This window comes from Octodon degus, unplaced genomic scaffold (genome assembly GCF_000260255.1).
Source record: "Octodon degus isolate 3935 unplaced genomic scaffold, OctDeg1.0 scaffold00089, whole genome shotgun sequence".
Classification (NCBI taxonomy): domain Eukaryota; kingdom Metazoa; phylum Chordata; class Mammalia; order Rodentia; family Octodontidae; genus Octodon; species Octodon degus.
The window spans coordinates 6,758,357-6,780,061 of record NW_004524665.1 but is presented as its reverse complement, the minus strand read 5'-3'; the positions used below and the strand labels follow the sequence as shown (position 1 = coordinate 6,780,061).

The 21,705-nt window shown below is 49.8% G+C and overlaps 1 protein-coding gene across 3 annotated transcripts in view; it reads left to right on the top strand.

Moving 5' to 3' along the window:
* Iqca1 (IQ motif containing with AAA domain 1) overlaps positions 1 to 21,705 on the top strand; it is a 135,330-nt gene that overhangs the window by 87,830 nt on the left and 25,795 nt on the right. For all 3 annotated transcript variants that reach the window (XM_023722227.1, XM_023722226.1, XM_004637340.2), the window contains 6 exons: positions 140 to 246; positions 421 to 519; positions 4,688 to 4,749; positions 9,888 to 9,970; positions 12,412 to 12,519; positions 15,800 to 15,999. In XM_023722227.1, the coding sequence (XP_023577995.1) occupies positions 140 to 246; positions 421 to 519; positions 4,688 to 4,749; positions 9,888 to 9,970; positions 12,412 to 12,519; positions 15,800 to 15,999 (659 nt within the window). The remainder of the gene's footprint in view (positions 1 to 139; positions 247 to 420; positions 520 to 4,687; positions 4,750 to 9,887; positions 9,971 to 12,411; positions 12,520 to 15,799; positions 16,000 to 21,705) is intronic.

Genomic DNA, 21,705 nt, shown 5'->3' with positions numbered 1-21,705 from the left:
TCTCTCTCTAGCTTCTTCCATTCAAACTTCTATCCTGTACATTAGGGTAAGAAGATTAGACTTCACTGTGTTGCAGGAACTGCTTCCATGAACCTACATGTTTATTATTTTCCACTTTCTTTATCCTTCTGGAATACAGACATGTGGATGAATAAAGACGAATCTTGGAATTTCCTTCAGGATTATGACCCAGAACTGATCAAACAGGAGAAGCGGAAGGAATTAGAGGCAGAGATCAGAGTGCAGGTATCTACCTTGACCCTGTGAGGAGAAAAGTCATTCGCTTCAGTGACTGTGCTTCCCACTCTCCCACAGATGACCTGCCCCAGAACTTAAAGAATTTTTAAATTTCACCCCAAAAACCCAAGACAGGAGTCTTAAAAGTCAAATGTTTAAAAGCTCTGTTTCATTTCCACCTAGGTTGACGAGTTGATGAGACAGGAACTAAAAAACTTAAAACTAGCCGTGAACAAAGAGAAGGAACTTCCAGTCAGAGAAGGAAGAAAGAAAGGGAAGCAGGTGAGGCCTGAAGTAGCGGAGTGGGAGACTCAGTAGTGGAAGGAAGCCCTTGCCTGGGCACAGGAGGTCTATGAGAGCCACCTGCAAGACTGCCTGGCCATCCCCAGGATACCTCACAGGCAAGCATGCCTTCCCATGATGCATTTCGGTGGACCTCCATCTGGACTGCGGGCCTGTGGGCTTACAGTAGTCTGAGCTCAGCTTCCCTCAGCTGACCTCCCCTGCCCATCAGCTTCAGAGTAACAGCCCCCGACGTCCCCAGAGCAACTGGAGCAGGTGCCCCAGGCATCCTTCCTCTCTCCTGTGGGTCATCCTGTGGGGGAGGCCAGCAACAGTGAGCTGCTTTGTGAGTGGGGGAATCACAGCAGAAGGAGCCAGACAGTGAAGTTCTGAGTAGGCCCACGGCCCATGACTGTGCAGAGCAGCCAGGCACCCAGGTGCACTTCCCCAGTCTCCCTGCTCCACTTTGATACCAGTGGCAGCCCTGCCATGAGAACCTAAATGCTCCAAGAAAGCCAAGACCTCTCCCTGGTGGCACTGGTGCGAGGGAGGCCACCCTGTGCTTCCTCAGAGCCCGGGCCAGGTTCCGTGCCACTCATCCTGGGCCTCACAGCTGGCATCTTATAGTCACATGTTCAGCTGAATGTGGGACTGGTTTTACTAACATGGCCTTAGATGACTGTCCCCCTCCATGGTGTGTGGATTATAGGGTAGAACTCTGAGGTCAATTGAGCTTCCAGCAGCCTGGTTCCGACATGTGCCACTGATGTGCCTTTTCTGATGTTCTGTACTCTCTGAGGCACCCATTAGCGCTGCCCTGGCCTCCACGCCTGCGATCTTTATCTGCAAGCAAAGCTGTGTTTTAGTGACTTAAGGAGAAGACAAGCTGTGCAGAGCGGGCAATGAAAACAGGAAGTAGCTGTGCCCTTTGAGCTGAAAGCAGGTGTCTCATCTCCAAAACTTGGCTTCAGCCCCACCCAGGTTGGAGCAGGCTTGCTCACCCTGCCCTCGTGCACTCTGCATCTGCTATGGTCCTGTCAAGGTCCTGCTCTGCCGCAGCAGGTGCCAGGGCGCCGTGTGAGATTGCAGCTATGTATGTCAAGGTAGAGTTTTGTGCACCCAACTCTCCACCTCAGGTCCCCTGAGGGTGAACTTGCAAGACAGGACAGGAGGAGGATGGAATTCCATAGGCTAAAACCTAACTGATTATACCAAATTCCAGAGAGAAAGACCCTTAGTCATGGAGAACAGGTGCAGGAAAGAAAGCAAAGTCACTGGAGGGGGAGAGCTTGGCAGAAGATGTAATCCAGCACCATCTGGATACCCAGACCAACCAGAGCTCAGCCATGACCCACAGAAGTCTTTATAAAGGATAAGATGATGTTTCCTCTCCCCACTTCAGCTCTGCCTTGGTGTGCCCATCCCTGGGAATCAAGGCTGCAGACTCGTTCTCGTGGGCCTTCCAAAAGCCCAGAGTGGGTCTTGTTCCTTCTCTGCATGCACTCAGTCCCATGCACTGTGTCTTCCTTGTATTTCATCACAAGAATTCTACACAACATATAAAAAGAAAAACTAATACCAATCTTTCTCAACCTCACCCCAAAACAAAATAGAACACAGCCCAGCAGCACCCTGAAAACAAAGCCAGATAAAAATTCTACAGCAAAAGAAAACTACTTATTAATATCCCCTAATGAATCTGCAAGTGCATAGCCTCAGCAAAAGGTTGCCAAACTGAGCCTGACAGGACAGGGAAGGTTACACATTAAGTGCTGGGGTGCAAGGATGGTTCGATATGCCAGTCAGTCAATGGGATATGCTGTGTGAACCAAAGGCAAAACAGAAACCCATGTCACTTATTGCTGATCAATTTCAGTGATATTCTGTGCCACTTCAGTAGATGCTGAAAGCATTTGACAAAATTCACTATTCTTAGACCCATGGATGGTAGCTCACGTCTATAATCCCAGAGCTGGGAAGGCTGAAAACAGGAGGATCACTATGAATCTGAACTGCGGAGAGAGACCCTGTACCAGCGACATAAAAAAAATAACTATTCTTTCATAATAAGCACTCAACAAATTAAGCATTGAAGGAATTTATCTCAACCTAGCCAAGATCATCAGGACTGTATGATATTGCTTTAGGGAGGGAGGAAAGAAATAGAATGTGACAAAGGACACGGACACAGACCCACACAGATGCTCAACTGCGCTTTAGTAAAGGCACAGAAGTATTTCAAGGATGAAACAGACCTTTCTGAGTGCATGGGGCTGGCATAATTGGACAACCACTAGAAGAAAAATGAAGTTGATCTAAGTCTCACACCTTCTACAAAAATTAATTTAAAATTGGCTGCATTGAAATATACAGTATAAAAGTAGAAATTTCTTAGGAAAAATACTAAAAATGTTCCCAGTGTAAGGCTGAATGAAGAACTCCTAGAATTGAAACTAGAAGCACAGTTTATAAAACGAAAGTGTGGGCTTCATTAAAACTAAAAGACCAGCTAAGAGACAAAAGACCGGCTACCGACTGGCAGAGAGTCCTGGGAAACACCGTAGCTGACAAAGAGCTAGTATTCGGGATGTATTTGTCGTCAAAAATTTGAAATGCTGGCGAGATTTTAGGCAGAAAGAAATGCCTACACTGTCAGGGGGAATGTGAGTTAGTAGGGCAGCTATGGATTAGTAGGAATATTCCTCAAAAGACTAAAATCAGAGTTTCCTCTTACCCATGTGTACCTCCCCGGGTAGGTTCCCCTGAAGAGTTAATGTCACACTCTAGTCCTGCGTGATACCCGGGTTTGCAGCTGTGTTGATCTCTGCAAGCAGCCTGGATGCCTGTCAGCACAGAAAATGCAGAATATGTACACAATGGAATTTTATTTAGCCATAAAAAAGGATAAATCTGACTCATTTGTAGGAAAACGGATGAATCTTGAGACCATAATGTTGAATGAAAGTCAGACGCACCAAGTTACTCTCAGGAGAAACCCAATGATAAATAAAAGTGAAATAAAGGACGTGAGTAGCTGGATCCTAACACGGTGGTGGTGGAATGCAGTGTGGTCTGGCCACACTGCTGAGCAAGTTTTATGGACAAGAATAAACATGCAAAGACCACAGGGCCCTGCCATGGACCCATGGATAACTCTTTGCTCCCTGTGGGGATTTCTTCTTCATGTCCGTCACCTTGGCGTCGATGTTGAGGATGAGACCAACTTTCTCAGACCACAGTCAGGCTTAGCGGCCACCCTTGACCCTGAGGCAGAGGGTGATGTGGATAAAGTAGATTAGAGACCAGGCTGTGAAACTTAGTGCAGTGGAATTTTAAACTGTTCCCATGGTCATGGGGAGCGAGTGATGGCTATTTTAATAGAATTGCACAACTGTTGGCACTGTTTAAACACATCCCTCCTTGCTGTCACAAAGGCCTAAACATAAAGCCCCTTAGGACCCAGAGGGGGACAGTTGCCTGGCCCTGAGGACAGCAGATTCAGGGCCATGTGCTAACAGAGGGAAGCACCTGGGCACTGCCCTGGTCTCTGTGCTGCTACTGTGAAGAATCTTAGACTGGATTGGTAACTTATAAACAAACACTAGAAAGTTACTGCGCATAGTCCACAGCTGGGAGGCCCACGCCGAGGCCTCGCACCCGCTGTCTGCGCATAGCTCCCTCCACTCAAGGATGGCCCCTTCCCACTCTTTCCATGGAGGAAGGAGGAGTAAGCTCTTCCTGTCCACTGTAGGAAGCACATGAGCCTAGGCATGCAGTGGGAGCCCCTGGGACACCCTCACACCAAATGCCCACCCCCTCTTGATGTCACCTGGGGGTCAGGAGTGGACATCTGAATCGTGGCACTCCACTTTTAGGCCACAGCAGGTGTCAGAGATCAGTACAGCATCGCTCTCCACCTGTACAATGGCCCAGGAGAAGGGGCAGAATGCCCAGCGCCCCTTGGGAGCTTGGCCCCGGGCAGGTTCCCCATGGAGGTGTCCCCCGTTTCCATGAGTCTGGGCCACAAGAGCACCTCAGCCCAAGTTCAGGGTCATGGGCTCCCTCTCCCACCCTCATCCCTAGGATGGTTTGCCTGGCTAACCTTAGTGATGTCTCACATGCTTATTTTTACTAAATTGTTACTATTTCCATTTTCTTTTTGCCAAAGAAAGGAGGAAAAGGCAAAAAAGGGAAGAAAGGGAAGAAAGACAAGGACCTGACTGCTGACAGGTAAGGACTGGACACCTGGGGAGCAGCAGGCAGGGCAGGGAAGCTGGCAGGAAGCCAGGAACCAGCCAGGAGCCTCCCCTTCTCTTCTGACACTGTGCCTCAGTTTCCCCCCAGTGTGATGTGGAGGGGACAAGCCCAGGGCCAGCCTTGGTGCCTGTAGCCTCTGAGTTCCTGGGACTTAAGACTCAGAATTCCCAAGGAAGTGAATGGGGAAATGTACTTTGAAATTTACTTAGGAAATGCCACCCTGATGGGACTTTGAGGCCATCCTGAGACTTGGTCCTGCAGGGCAAAGACCAGCCCTGCCCACTGAGGAGCTGCAGCCCCTGTGACTGGAGCGGCACCCAGAGAGTCCCCAGGAGGACTGTCCATCCCTTGAGTTTCCTCCACTTTAGGGTAAATATGTGACTTTCAGTGCTGTAATGCTGAAAATAAATAGCAGCCAGGCCCAGTGGCAAGCGCTTGTTGGTAATCCCAGCACCATGGGATGCTGAGAGAGGAGGATGGCAAGTCCCAGCTCAGAGCTGGTAATGTGCTGTTTTAGTGAGACCCGGTCTCAAAATTTTAATTCACCCTGACTAGCTATATATGCTGATACCTGTGAACTAAGCAGCTGCACTGAAGACAGCAATGTGCAATATACTAAGGTCACGCTTGGAGTGCCTGCCATTCTGGTCTTCCAAATACGTACTTCTTGTCATGACATGCCAATTACTGCCATACTGTCTCTCAAGTAAATGTTTGTGGGTTTTTGTTGTTGTTGTTTTTGTTTTTGCAGAACCAGGGATTGAACTCAGGCCCTTGCACTTGCCAGGCAAGCGTTTATTCTACTGAGCTATCTCCCCAGCCCTGGTTTTTTTTTTAAAGGGTAATAAATGAAAAATTGAAACAAGAAAAAAAGTCACATGACTGTCCTGCTACAATGCTGTATATGGTTAGAGATTTCAACTTCTGTGTAAAAATATATAATTGTTTATTCATGTTTTAAAAATTTTTTCTTCATATTCTGTAGGGACTTAAAGTTTAACATATCAATACTTAATGGAAAATACCTGTTCCATGTTATGCCTAAGATGTTTGATATTCAGACAGACAGTGAGGTTAAACCCAACTGCATATGTTGTAGGGTAATAATAAGCTTCTCTTTTGGAGGATTAACAACTGAAGTTTGCAGACCAAAAATTAGAGAAAAAGAAGGGCTGAAAGGTCAGCTGACATTTTGACCCTAGCCTTTCAAGGTCAGTGAAGACTCAGGATATAGGAGGACCTGTACTGTAACATCATGTAATTCAGTTGTGCCCCAAATTTTCTGATCAAGGAGATTATAGGGCCATAGAGGAAAGTGATCGATGATGTGGAGTGTTCCTAAGGAGAGTCACATGGAGAGAAAACATTCTCTCAGGATTTCACAGAGAGCAAATTGGTCAAGCAATGGCTGTGACTCATCCACATGGCTGACACTGACGAAGGATCTACAAAGTGCAGTACAGGGTTTCAGGATAAATCCTGAGGGGACTTGACTGACCTTATCAGATACAAAAGTTACATTTCTTGTTACACAGGTCTTCCTTTATCTTGGTCTTAACCATCCAGAAGAAAGGTATAAAAACGAAGTATAAAGGGTGAGCCATGTTGGTATGCTGGGCTGTAAAGGGCTCAGGTCAACAACTTCTGACATTGCCAGTCCTGTGGATGACCCACTACTATTATGGACTACTGGACTATATTGGAAGATTTTGCTGAATTCATGCACCTAAACAAAAAAAGGGGATACAAATGAATGACCATTTTTTATCTGTATATTCAAAATAGGATAGATATACAGCTACATTCTTTTAATTCAATGAATAAGATTTGTTCTAATAGTGTTTGTGGATGGGATGTCATGTCTGCAACTTGTACAGTGAATAACCACTGAGACAACAATGTGTAATGTATTTATTATTGAAGCTGTCCTACTGATCAGTCGGTTAAAAAAAAAAAAGAAATTTTAATTCAAAAGAGCAGAAAGAGGCTGGGAAGAAAAAAAAAAAAGAAATTTTAATTCAAAAGAGCAGAAAGAGGCTGGGCATATAACTCAGTGTGAAGGCTCTGGGTTCATTCTCCACTACTGCCAAAACTAACTAGCAGTGCATCTTCGAACATCATCCAGGAACTGCGTTCAAAGCCCTGATCCGGAGGCAGCAGCAATTCCTCGCCTTGGGCTCTGCTCCGGGTCCTGAGTTGCTCCTGCGTTAGTCCACCCGGTGCTGCTGTTGGCAAACCCTGCTCAGGCGAGGTCCTTTGGCGATGAGGCCCTTTGAGCTCGCTGAGGGATGGAAAAGGGGAAGAGTTCAAGATCCCATCTGTGGACACCTTGGGCAGCCGGTGCACAGCCTTGGGACCTTGGGGGTTCCTTGCTCAAGCTGCCACATTCAGGGACAGCCTCAGGTGGAGACCCAGAGTCCCAATTCTGGCAGGCAAGCATCTATCCGTCTATCTGCACACCAACCTAGTTGGCTTCTGGGGCAGCTCCTGGGGACGGGGGTGGGTTACACTCCTCCCTGAAGGAGGACACAGCGCCACGGGTGTCCCGTTGCCAGTTTCTGGGGCCTCTTTATTCCTCTGCCTCTCACCCACCCTAAGAGTCCAGTGATGATGAAGCGATGCCAACTCTGCATGGGACACCCCTCGGCCCTGAGCTGCAGGCCCGGTGCTCGCTCTCCTGCACTGCACATACAGCTCTGCTGAATACAGTGCTGCTCACCAGCACAGCCACACGTCTGGGCGGGGGCCACGGGGGGGGGGGGGCTGAGGCTAATCCCGCATGTGCGCATCACAGAGACGCTGCGGGCGCTCCTCCCTGCCTTGCCAGGGGGCCGTGTGTTGTGCCCCATGTTATGTCCAGAAACAACATTAGGCATCTCACATCTGAACGACTTCACATTTTAACTGTAAAGACCCTGTCTCTCCACCAGAGCAAGCTCTGCCACAGCCACGTAAGATGACTCTGTGTCTCTCATCAAACTACCCCTCACCCCAGTGTCTCTACCATAGCTTAAGAAAACTTTAGAGTTAAAGATGCTTTATGCCACCAGAAAAGTTTATTTCATTGAAAACAAAATCCAAATAGAAGTTTGGGGTAGGGGCTTCCTAATATATTTTGCTTTGAGAGTTTTAGAAAATTGTCTTCAATTTTGGGCTCTCCTATGCCTGTGTTCTATGTTTGCATTGGATAACAACTCAAGCTAAACCCCTTTAGGTGGTATTGCTTTGATATAGACCAGGAGCTGTTTTCCCACTACTTTAGTTTCCTTTGTTGATGCTCAGACAAAATATCCAACACCTAAAGTTAAAGGAGGAAACGTTTATTCTGCCCACCATTTGGAGCGTTTCAGTCCCTAACGGGCTGACTCCACAGCAGGGTGGCGTGGCAGGCTGGGCTCTCAGAGGAGATGCAGTCATGGCAGACAGGTGGCAGCAAAGCAACGAGGGGCCTTGACAGCATCTTTCTTCCTCCTCCGTGGAGGCTGCTGCTGTTAGGGTGGCACCAAACCAATCAGAGGACCATTTAGTAATCGCTTACCCCAATCCCAGCATGCACCATGAACCAACCACACACTCCAGATCCAGCCACCCCCCCAAAAGCCCCATGATGACCACATGAGGCTCTGGGGGGACGTCTAGACCCAGCCATGACACCCGCATTCCACTACAGTCAAGCCTATCTTAGTTTTCAGCAGCGAGCATACTCTTAAATACATCTGGGGTCACTGCACTGGCAGGAATCCCCGTGGAACTGGGCTTGAGTTTTACTGATGTGCTTGGGTCTCTTAACATGCAGCTGGATCCCAGCGCAGAGGTAAGAACTGCTTACGTAGCGCTGCACTTACAGCTCCCTCCTAAAGAAAGGAGTGGGGTGCAAAACTGCTTAAAGCAGAGACAAAACACCTCCAAGGATCCTGCCGTACAATATTTGAGCTGTATTAGTCTGCGTTCCCACAAGCCAAGCTCCAGGCAATGTCACTGGGGAGCTCGTCTGCAAGTAGCAGATACTCCTTTTTTTTTTCAGTTGATCTAAATTACCAGCATGCTGCTCAGATGCCCAAGCCCCTCCCAGAGAAGTGGTTTTCATGGCTGTACACACTGCAAAAAAATAATCACCCTCGTAACAAACCATCTCACATGCTTTGGGTGTTTTATCTTCCGCATAAGCATTATCTCCAGTATAAGCTTTTGTTCCTTTTAGATATTTATTTTAAACTATTCTACCATTACATTAAAAGGAAACATAAATTTCACAAAGAATTAATGATCTCCTGTGACTAGCACATGCTAACTGAATATACAATTATGTGCCCATTGTGTTAGTATTATTGGGTGAGTTCTGATTCATAGTTGCACCGGCATGCAGAGTTATAGCTACTCTCGGGCACCCAAAGACATAACTCTTATTAATAGGAAATGTCCGGTATGCACGTGGGTCAGTGAAAGTATTTTTTTAAGGCCTAATTGATCCTCAAGGTGCAAAAATATTTCAAAACTCCAAATGTTTGTGTCTTAGTCACTGTTCTCATCTCTGGGACAAAATACTCAGCACCCACAAATTAAAGGTGGAGAGGTTTACTTTGGTTCAATCTGTAGAGGTTTCAGTTCGGAGTTGCTGGTTCAAAAGCAGCACAACTTGGCAGAGAGGAGCTGCTCATGCCCTGCAGAAAGGGAGGAGGGAGTTGAAGGAAGGGCCGGAGAGAGGTGACCCCTTCGGGGCCACAGCCCCAGTGACCAGCTTCTGCAACCAGGCTGACCCCTCAAGGTCACACTTTCATCAGGGGGTTAGTCCACTCAATTTTGGGGCCGGGGAGATGGCTCAGTAGGCTAAGCACTTGACTGGCAAACGCAGGGATCTGAGTTCAATCCCCGGTTCCGCCAAAAAAAAAAAAAAAAACAATTTTATCACACCCCCACAACCCTGGGACCTCCCCAAAGCCCCGCCTATGATGATCACAGCAGACTTGGGAGGAACATCCAGGTCTAAACCACCCCAATTTGCATACGCCCATTGAGGTGGGCGTGGTTTGAGTCTTTTGCTTATGTGACAATTGACCGATGCGCTGCAGATCTCATGTGTGACGGAGTCCGATGCTGTGCTTCACCCACAGGACCATCGAATCTCTGTACAAGGAGCTGGTGGAGAAGGGGCTGCTGATCCAGGCCCTGAAGGTCAACCTCTCTGATTACATTGGTAAGGCACACCGAGGACAGTGCGTGTACGCGTCACTGCTGCCGGGTCCCAAGGTCCAGCCGTGGACATACATTTCGGTTGTGTCTTGGTCAACACAGAGGCCTGCCCGGTGCTGCTTCCTGGTGAATGTGGGTGAGGTTGGAATAACTTGAATCTTTGAGCGGATGCTGAGTACACTAACAGGTTCTCTGCACAGTAACCGACCCCTTCGCTCCCCGTATGTAACCGAAGCAGCTTCTTCAATCTGCTAGCAGTTTCCGTGGTACATTTGGGTTGTTGCTGCTGCTGCTTCAACAGCAGCTGGGGCCCCTGCGCCAGACACACACCAGTGCCCCTGGACTTCATCTTGCTCTGCAGCGTGTGCCCTCTTAGTGAGCAGTAACCGCCTGAGGTCCCCACTGCACCGCAGGCCCACGCAGGGCACCAGCATCCGTGATGGCCTTGGAGGCCCCTTGGCCACAGAGCCGCGCGCTTCTCGAAGCCCCACCTCCTCCCTCTTCCACCCACATCTGAAGAATTTACTAAAGCAGCAAGCGTTGCGTGACAGAGGGCTCCACTCTGCCTTCTTTTCTTAATGCTGTTGTGGGCAGCATATGAGGTTGACTACATTTGTTTATCAGATAGTTTTCATTTCTCATTACTTTTTATCTGAGCTCTAATGTTCTGCTTCCCCTCTATTTTGCTTTCTGTATCAATGTGGTAACTGCAATAAATGTAACGGTTGAGGTGGCTTTGGCTATGGAAATTTACAGGTCCACAGTTCTGGAGCAGATGTCCAAGACCAAGTTATGGGCCAGGTGGCTTCTTTCTGGGGCTAGGGTAACCCCTGGGGGACACAGCTCAACCCGCCCATGTCCTGTTTCCTTTCCGTCCATCCTTCCATGTGTCGTGGGCCTCGTCCCCACTCTCTATCTCAATACCTTTCCTGCTGTTCTCTTCTCCCTTCCTGTAGGAGCTTCCTGGTCACTGAACAGGGAAAGGGGAGGGGACTTTGGCTCACGCTCTGGGCCATCGCAAACATAATCACTGCCTTCCAAAGTGGGGCCTCGTTGCTGGGCAAGCAGCCCAGGCTCGTTGGACATCTCACTCAATCAGACCCAATGCCACTAATTCCACTTACTATAATTTGTCTAAATAAAATATGTTAGGTCTTGGAAAATATGGTATGTTTGGATATTAATATGGGTTTATACAAGCAGGAAAATTGAGGTCACTTTCATATCCCCTCTAATGTCATGTTTACTGGCAGTAAGCGCTCGATTTAACAGTTGCCACAGGATCTCATTCTATCCCGGAGGAAGCTAAATTAACTGCTCTCCTATTTATTACCTGCTCATTAAAAAGCAGGGTACCCAGAGCTATAACAGAAGCTTTTGTTATAACTCAACCCCCCAACCAGCACCATTGTCCTTGCTGGGGACTTTGTACTTTTCCCTGCAGGGACTTTGGGAGGCTGCCCTCCCCCACAAAACAGGGGCCAGAATCTGAATTCTAACTCCCATTTTCTTAGCATTTGAAGATGTTTGCAGGCTTTGGGTGGCCTCCGCATCTCACAAACGCAAGCATGTGTGTTCTTTACCTGCTAGGTGGGGGGAACGTCTGAACATCCGAAGCTCAGCCAGGTTAGCACTTGCTGTGGGAAGGAACCACCCGGAAAACGAAGTCCAGGCGCTGGGGTCCCCTCGGGGAGTGTTTCACTCCTGATTCAGATACAAACCCAGAGCATCAAATGAGCACATAAAGGTCCATCCTTGTGACAAATGGGGACAGCCAAACTAATTTTCCTGGTGACCTTATCTAAATTAGTTAGAAAATAACACTTGAGATTTATGGCTAGTTACAATTAAGCCCTTTGATATCTTCTAATTAAACCTGTAAAGATTTATTTCTGTACTATTCCTCCAGTAACCCTTTAAAATTATAAAAATGTAAATGAACACTCCCCTCAGAAGAGAAGTTTCTATTTATCCCAAATTAGACTCACACCTTTCCTCTCAAATGGCTGCATTTTAGATTCAGGGTTTCACTGCTCAAATGCAAATTCCACACAGGTCTTAAATAATTTATTTTTGACGTGTGTGCCAACTTGTATATAATCTCTTAGCATATAAATCGAGCAAACCCTCTATGATGGTTTAACCTTATTTATATGTCCCACATTTTCAAACTCTCTCATTGTATGTAACCCAATATGCAAATGTTACAGTTTTTGAAGATAGGCTAGCCTGCTAGTCAGCCTAACTCCCAGGAACTACAGCAAGTCAGCCATTCTCTCGTGGGTTTTCCTCAGGCCTTTACCTGAGGAAAGCTGTGTTCTCCGTAGTGATGCTCCACACCCCCCGCTCCAGTTGCAAGCACCTGTGTCCTGTGGTAATCCGTAATCCGCCGCTGGGCCCAGCATGGGCTCCCATCCCCTGACTCTGGGCTTCCTTCCTTCCCAGGTGAGTACAGCTACCTGGGGACCACGCTGCGCCACCTGGCCATAGAGCCCATGCCCTCGCTCCTGGACGTGCGGCAGCTCATCACCTTGTACGGGATCTTGCCGCTAGGTGAGCCTGCCTTGTCCCCAAGCAGGAGTGGCTCTCCTTGTGCCTTCCACAGTGGGCTCCCATTTGTCGCCTATGCAGCCTGGCTTTTCCAACTGAGAATTCTGAGCCAACCTGGCTTCACTTGGGTGGTGGTTCCCAGTACAGAAAGGAATGAGCAAAAGGGGCACTGGTGTCACCCTGAGGACCTACACTCAGCTGGGTGAGCAGGGCCCAGGCCAGTTAAAGTTAGTGACCACTGAAGGAGGCCGGGGTGCCACCCGCCTCTTACCCGCTGCCCTCTGCACCTGGGCCCGGGTCTCTGCACTGAAGGAGACTCTGCCAGTCTTCCCTGTAGTCCACTGTCACTGCTGAGGCGCTCATGGTTCAGTGTGAGCCCCACACTGTGACCAGCTACATGGAAAACATGGCTCTCCGCCCTGTGAGCCAGGGGCTCTCCATTGTAAGGCCCTGTGTGACCAGAACCACCGTGGCCACTGAGACGCAGAAGTAGCCACTTGAGGCAGGCATGGCAAAATAAGCCTGTAATGCCAGCATTTGGGGAGACTGAGGCAGGAAGGTCAAAAGATAGAGCCCGACTGGGCAAATCAGTAATTTAGCAAGAACTTGGCTCAGAATAAATATAGGGAAGGGCAGTGGAGGTAACTCAGTGCCACAGTCCTTGGGACACTCACATCCATGGTCCCCTTCCCCACCGGAGCTGGGCAGATGAACACTGTCCCTGCCCTTACAGAATGGTAGGTATCTCCAAGATGGTGAGGGCCAGGAAGAGGCCAGACTGGACTCAGCACCCAGCCGTGGCCCCTCCGACTTTGGGGCCCTCTGGAAGTGGAGAGGGCAGACACCAGGAGCCAACGGCGTTCCCATCTGTCTGAGAGAACTGCAGGAAGAGTACGAACACCACTTACCCATGGACCCTGACTCCAAGGCCCTCCTGCCCACCTGTGGCCTCCCCAGGTCAGCTGGGCGCCAGGTGCAGGCCCGGACCACCCTCCCCCTGGTCTGGCACACCTTCTTCTGTTCTCCTGCTGCGGCACCCGCCCAGACTTCATCCCTGACTCCCTCTCCTCTGTCTGTTTCTCCCAGCCCTGATCACCACCAGCACCATGGCAAAGCTGCAACCCCAGCCACTGTCCAGGCACCCAGAGAGCCAGCACTGGCTCCATCCACCCCTTTTGCTTGTCCTCCGCCATTCACCAACCAGTCACCAGCACTGCTTATGCTCCAGCTGAAGGCCCCTGCAGGCCAGTGTGGCTGTGACCCCTCCCTTGAGCTCCTGCACACCTCCTTCACTCCCGATCTTTTGAGGCCCGCACAGGTGCCCTCCACTGAACTTAGGTCCTGCTAGGAGATCATGTGGCTCATGGGCTGAGTACTGTCAGTCCCCTATAGTGGGGTCTCAGCTCCCCCTCTAGCTATAAACTCTTGGTGACAAATATCCAATATTTTTACATCTGTTCAGGCACACAGGTATGTGCATGCACACACATAGCCCCAAGTCAGGGATACACACAAAGCACCCTTCTGTACCAGGATCAGGGGAAAGGCAGGGCCCAGGCTTCAGAACCAGGAGCCCTGTGGGTGCCTCAGGGTCCAAAAGGTTGGACATGGGCACTCTGTTACCCAATGGGCTGTGCCACTTCTGGCCTTCAGGAGTGCTGACTTGGCCCAGCCCCCCATGTCCACCCCAAAGAAGATTCTCTGGGCCACGTCCCACCTGAGCCCCTTGGGATGAGTACCTGCCAAGTGGGGTCATTGCTGGCAGCCACAGAGCTGGCTGTGATGGGGCAGAGGTGAAGACAGGCAGCAGTGGACTTCACAGGTCGGACCTCGTGACCCTGGACTCCTCACAGAATCCCTGGGCCAACATGGCCCACCTTGTGACGAGCCACACACCAAATACAGAACAAAATGCTCATGGATTGTGACCAGGCCCTGGGGACCACAGCACAGAGGAAAAGGCTAACAGGAGCAGAGATGGGCTGACATTGCTGAGTAAATAATAGGTGAAAGGGTTTCTCTCCCATCTTCTAATGACTCCTCCTCCTCTGATGTTGCTTTGGCCCTGACCAACCTCAGAGAAAGCATGCTGCTTTAGCTCCATTCTAAAGCTTGTTCCATTCATAACTTGTTCCAAACTATTCTCCAAGTTTATATGGAGAACCATATATAATTGTAGAACTTTAATTTCCAACTATCAAGTACTGTAATGCCTCTGTTCATGGATACTCCTGTTTGCAAACAATTTGGTTCACAAACAGAAGCCTTCTGCAGAGCCTGGCATCTGCTCACAGGCTCTGCATCTGTGAGGACCACAGCTGGCCACCTTGCTCACAAATGTGAATGCAGCCATCTTCCCCAGCATTGTGAAACAAGTGACATTTGTGAACCAAGATACCACTGTGGCTTTCCTGTATCTGTTCAGTTATACAAGAAAGAAAAAGAGCAAACGCCAACAAGTACATTGGCATTTTCACAGCTGGTCACAGACAGCCTGGAAGATGAACAAAAGCAAGCTGATGTGCTGTTAGAGGGCTCCTTCCCCACACTGGCCAGGACTGGATTTGGTCCACCTAACCATTACTAGTGCCCAATGTGAGCTCCACCATATCCTCTGAGGATGAGGCTCAGTGCATGGCCGTGCACTGGGTAGAGCGAGGTGGCCCCTCGGCATGTGTCTCACAGGAAGTCACCTTGTTACCAAGGGTCCAACCATGCTGTGGCAGCAGTCCAAGAGGCAGAGCAAGGGACAGAAGTCCAGACTGGTTCTCCACTGGGATTACGGTCTTCCCTTATCTCACAAGCACCGCAACATGCTAGGAAAGAGGGTCCCAAGCCCCTCGCCACTGGTGTGTCTGCATGACTTTCTGAAGATTTCAAAGGATTTCATGTTCTCAAAAAGAGAAATGCCAGCAATAGGTAGTTATCACAGGAATGCTCTTAAAATTATGAGTTTAGGGAAGTGCAAAGAAAGAGGTGGGGAGGAGAAGATATTGGAGAACCCCAGGGACCTGCAAGGCCCACCCTAAGCCCTGACCTACAAGTCAGAGGTACCACAGAGCCCACTGGGATGCAAGATGTGCCATGGATGGGCATGCACTCCATGCCTTTGTGGTGGCCATGCTGGGGAAGTATGGTGCATTCCTGCCCAGTGTAAGCTGGGCAGGCTTTCTCGGGCAGGCAGGCTTTCTTGAGCAGGCAGGCTTTCTCAGCCAGGCAGGCTTTCTTGGGCAGGCAGGCTTTCTTGATGGGATGTCAGAGACCCTGCCTTTGCATTTTTCAGGCTCTGCGACAGTGCACGAGAAAGCCCCACTGGTGAAATCACTGCTGTTGGTCGGGCCATCCGGTGTAGGAAAGAAGATGTTGGTACACGCCATCTGCACCGAGACAGGAGCCAACCTCTTCAACCTGTCCTCGGCCAATACCGCTGGGAAGTACCCTGGCAAGAGCGGACTCCAGATGATGCTGCATGTCGTCTTCAAGGTACCAGTCTTTTGCTTTCCATCATCCCCCCTCCTTCACATTATATTGCCAATTCTTGCAAAGACTTTCTTAAGCCAAGAAGTGCGTCACTTGGACTTGCCCTGTGTCCTCATCCCTTCTGCCTGAGCATTATTCTGCAATTAGAAACAGCCTCCTTTTTCACATAAACATCCTGCCCTGCCACCCACACCTGCCCCCTGGCCACAGGAATCCTTGTAGCCAGCATGCGTCTTGTTGGAAAGTAGATCCGAGGTTTCTGCCTTCCACTCACCTCACCACAATAGCTCGTATCAGATACTTGGGGTTTTAATACTTTTTTCTCATTGGTGCAAAGTACAGCACCTAAGCCTTGGGCCTCGTGTCAGGGAGGTGGGAAGCTAAGCAAGCACGATGGAGTGAGTACCCAAGGTCCTTTGGAGGCTGCTGCCTTGGGGCTCTGTGACACAGTTCATTGATGTGCAGCCCGAATAGGAATGGTTGCAGCTCCCACTCTGCTGAAGCATACAAAACAGGTGACCACAGTGGGAAGGCTCTGGTGGCACATGGTCCTCTCACTGCAGCACCTGGGCCAGCCCCACTCCCCATGGCCCCCTTGGTTATCAAGAAGAAATCAAATCCACGGGGGACACACCAGCACACGGCCGCACAGCTGCTCCTTCATACGGGCTCAATCGTTGCGTGACTTCTGTGTGCGAAACGCCCACTGAAGCCGTCTGCCTACTTCGGGTGGGATTGGTGAGGGTGCGAGTTCGAGCTCTTTGCTTCCTATGAATGCAAGCTGTGCATACATGTTACAAGTGTGTCCTCTCATTCTGTGACTTGTTTCATTGTCTTCTGGCCTTCCCTTCAGCAGTTGCCCTGTCAGTTACCGACAACGCCAAGACCTCCAGCCGCACGCATTTCTGTGTTGCTCTCCAGGTGTCAGCTTTGCCTCTTATATGCTGAGGAACCCTGAGGAGCCGCATCCACATTGAGGGTGCTGCCTTCCTGGTCATTTATCTCTGCAAACTGTCATCTGTTGGTCTCTGGAAATAGCCCTTGTCTTGAAGTCCACCGGTTTGATAGGCACGTGGCCACGCCGGCTTTCTTCGGGCTTCCTGCTCTGCTGTCAAGGGCCGTCACTCTCGTTATGCCGTCATCTTGCTCTTTGTAGTCTCCTGGATTCCTTTTTCTATTTCACTTTTCCTGCCTGCCTTTAATTCGGGTTTCTTAGTATTTCATGTAAACATATCTCTTGTCCTTTTAGCAATACTCCTTGCTTTATTTCTCAGCGGTTCTATGCATTTTGAGTTATTCTTGACAGCTCTGCAGCAGCAGTACTGTACTGTTTTACATCAAGTGTGAGAAGCTGGCCGCAGTACAACGCACGTATTATCCCCATCCCTTAAGTTGTTACTATCACATGTTTCTACCTAGAAGTGCCAGCAGGACCTCGGCAGAGCGTCCCCTTTCATGGGCCCCTGGGCTCAGCGCATTGGAACTCTCGGTCAACACCCCCAGCCAACACGCTTCTCCGTCTACCATCCTCCCGCTTCAAGGACTTCATCTAAAATTTCTTTCAGTGCAAGTTTAATGACAGCAAATTTCCTTATTTCTCTTAAATTATCTTGACATTCCCTTTACTTTTTAAGGATATTTTTGCTAGTATCGAAGTCAGGGTTGGCTTGTTATATGCTGTGTCCTTCCATTGTCTTCCAGCTTCATTTATTTCTGATGAAATGTTCCCATGTATTTTAGTTGTTGCCTACACGTAATACGTCATTGTTCTCTAAGATTTTCTCTTTATTTTGCTTTTCACCAACTCAACTATAATGTGCTTAGGCATTCCTGTCTGCTGTTCATTGTATTTGCCCTGCTTGTGGCTTGCTATATGTATTGAGCCTAAAAATATATTTTTAAACCAAATTTAGGGAAATGGGACCATTATTTCCAGCCCCCCCAAAAAAACCTTTTAACCTGTTTGCTCTTTTTCCAAGATCCAGTTACATACATATCGACTTATTACTGCTCCACAAGTCACAGGGCATCTATTATCTCTAGTTGCCACACTGAATAATTTCTATTAATCATGTTTAAATCGACCTGTTCTTTGTTCTACCATTTCCAATCTGTTAGCAAACTCTTCTTGTGGATTTTTTATTTCTACTCTTTTACTTTCCAACTCTAGACACTGCCTTCTTATCATGACTGGTTTTCATTTCTCTGCTTCAGTGCTCCATCTGCTCATTCATTACAACCATCTTTGACTTTAAGTCTTTGACATTGAAGTTGCCTTGCAGTCCTCATATTATTCCACGAGGGCACATCACAGAGCTCACTGTTTGACTGATTTTGCCTCGAGTATGTGTCACGCTTTGCCATTTCCTAAATCATTACTAACTTTCAATACGTATTAGACATTGTGCAGAAGCTTCGAAGCAAGCTGGGCTTTGCTCCAGTAGGCAGTGAAATTACTGGCTTTAGAGGCCTTGTCTCCCATGTTGTAACGTCATCTGTTTTGACTTTGTCCTTGGCTCGGGCAGCCACCTTCATCCTGACACTCAGCCTTTCCATGGAAGTTGCCCTGGAAACTGGGCTCACCAAGCACCTCTGACTTGGTGGTGGCTGAGGGCCTGCCTCCATGATCTCTGCTTACCCACAACTGCTCTTCTCTGAGGTTGTTGGAGTCCTCCGCTGTGTGCACATGCTTCAGAGGTCTGCCGATGGCTTAGAGGTGAGCTGGACTTGGAAGGCCCAAGCCCCTTACATTAAGACCTTCAGAGGAAAAGTCGAAGAACCCATCCTCTCACCAAAAAGAACATCCAAACTCGTTCCTCTGGAACATGCAGTTTTGATGACCTTTCACACTGCCAAGTCACGACAGAAGCCCGTAGATGTAAGAACTTCAGCGTTTTGCAAGCAGCCAAGGCTCCTAGGCCACTGCATACTCCGTGGCGTCCTACCACACTGGACACTTACAGCGACCTTGTGAGTTGGGCACTGTCATGGTCACGTCACAGATGTGGAGTGCTTCCCAGACGCAGAGCTGCCATGTGGCCCACGCAGGTTCCTCCCGGGGCTCGAGTCACAGAGCCTCAGGAAGCAGCCTCCGCCGGAGGTGCGCTGGGCTCCCTGCCTGGCTTCCTGCTGTCCCAGCAGCTCAGCAACTGCTGGCCTGAAAGATTTGCCCCTGTTGCCGAGCGCCTTTGTCTTGCTGTCAGATGAGCTATCTTGGCGCTTAGCAGAACTATCAAGAACCAATATTACACGGATCACAAAATGCTGAATGTCAAGTTATGAAAATGTGGAACAACACAGTTACGGAGTTAGGCAGCCTCCATCGGATGCCTGACACCCTGTCGTGCCTCCCCTCTCTGGTGTGTGTGCTGGATTGACGCAATCGAAGCTTGCACATGGTGAGACCGCAGTGCCGCCGGGACTGACAGGGCAGCTGTCCGCACTGCAGAGAGGCGTTTGCTTTGCATTAACTGAAGGGAAGCGGGATGCTGCACTGGCCCTGGGACATCAAGCTGTCACTGCGCTATGGGAACCAGGGGACACAGGCCACCTCTTATAAGGAGTCGCTGAGGCTCCAAGGTGAAGAGCAGGGCTGCCGGGAAGCTGCCGCAGGCTTCCAAGAGCACGCTGCTGGCAGCCCCGCAAACACTCCAGGAAGCAGTTGCTGACCTGCTTCACAGTGCCGGCTTCAGCTCCCGTTTGCTACCCTCATCTGTGGAGGGCTCCTTTATTTTACAGACAGTAGCCCACCAGGATGGCGGGTGTGGGAAGAGCGTTTGTGTACTGTGCAAGGAACCACTGGCACCCACGCTGTCTGTGAGGCCTGCGCTGTGCGTGGCAGAGGAGGAAGGGGGCTTGGACAGAGGCACGCGCTCCTCTAACCCATGAACAAATGCGGCAAAAAAATGACGGCTGTTTACTCAGTGTGTCATGGATGAAAGGAGTCCCAGGACAGACCCCTACCTGTGACCGCTGCGCCTGCCCCAGGCCCCTCTGGGTTGGGGAGGGGTGTGTCTTGTTTCCTTGGCAGTGGTCATTTTGTTTGCTTGCCGCAGTTCCAGCGTCTGAGGCTGGGGGCCACTGCGCTCTGTGCCCACCCAGTCCCTTGAGACAAGGCCTAGCCAAGGTATTCAGGCCAACCTTGAACTTGGGGCCTTTTCATCTCACTCCTGGATTTTTATAGTAGTAAGTCAGGGGACAGAAGCATGCAGGTGGTTGTTGGCCTCCAGGCAGGAGGGAGGCCATGCCAGGAGTGTGTTATGCCTACCTCCCCTCCCCACTGTGTCGACACCCTGCTGGGACAGGAATTAATATCCCCATTGTACAGAGAAGAGAACTGAGGCTCAGAGCACCTAATTTGACCATAACACAAAAGCAGGAGAGGACTGGAATCTGAATGGAAGCCCAGCCTGGCTCCAAATCAGCCATACCAGCCCCCACTGGCCTCTGGGTGAGGGTGGGCTCCCTGCCCCACCCTGCCTGCCCCTGGGGAGCCAGAGGCCAGCTGGAAACAAGCAGCTCTGAGGTCTTCAGGGTACCTGCTGTCCTGCAGGGTTCCACCTCCTCCTGATTCCTGCACCAGCAAGAGCTGCCCAGACCCTTGAGGCCCCTCACTAGAGAGTGGGGGGACCAGGCAGAGAGCCCTCTGCCTAAGCTCTGGGCAGGGGAGAGGCTTTTTTGCTGGGGTCCTGGACCCTTTTCCTCCTCCTGCACTAGGACCTGACCACCCAGGGCCACATTAGAGAGAGCACCCAGGAGCGCAGCACCGAGGCGTCGTGGCCATGATGAAGATCAGGCTGCATGTGCTAGGGCTGTGGGTCCCTCCTCCACTCAGAAATTCACCAAGACCAAAGAAGAGCTGGCCCCTGACCCCAAACAGAGCACTCCACAGGGAAACAGTGGGTGAGGTGAGGGGCCGCAGGGGGAAGGACCCAGAGCATAGGTACAGCTGCAGAACTGAAACCAGAGGGGCTCGTGACCTCAGTCCTGCATGGGACTGCTTGAAGACAGTCAGGGTCCCTCCTCAGGGAAGCCAGTGTTGGAAGGACGGAGTGCAGATGGACATCAGGATCTTTTTTTAACACAAAAAAAAATTTTGTTTGGCATTAGTGGAGACTGCACCCAGGACCTTTTCACTACATCCCAAGCCCTTTTCTGTTTTTTATTTTAAGACAGAGTCTCATTGATTCACCCAGATCAGGCTCAAACTTGTAGTCCTCCTGCCTCAGCCTCCCAGAATGCTGGGGTCACAGGCATGTCCCACCACACCTGGCTATGGAATTTATTTTTAGTGTGATTTTATATTCACAGCAAAATGGAGTTGAAAAGATACACCATTCCCATATTCAAGGTGTGACCAAAAGCTACAATAAACATTTCGATTTTGAAGTTTCATCAGGGTAGGAGACACGCAGCAGTGTCGCCCAGGCATTTGCCCTTGCCTCTGCCGTGCCCAGCCCACTGTTCTTGCCATTTTCAGAAGCAGTTCTGGAAATCTTCTTTCGTGCTTTTCAGCATGTTCCTTGTCTCCCTGGTAACCTTGATGCTACGCTGGTTAGGGTGGACACTGCATCTTTGCTGAAGGTCACCCCCATCAGAATCAGAGGTCTTGGAGATGGGGTGCCCGCCTCAGGGTGGTTGGTGAGACCTCTGCCCTGGCTTCCACTGGCTCAGAACGGCAGCTCTTGGTCCTGGTAGGATGGTAGGAGG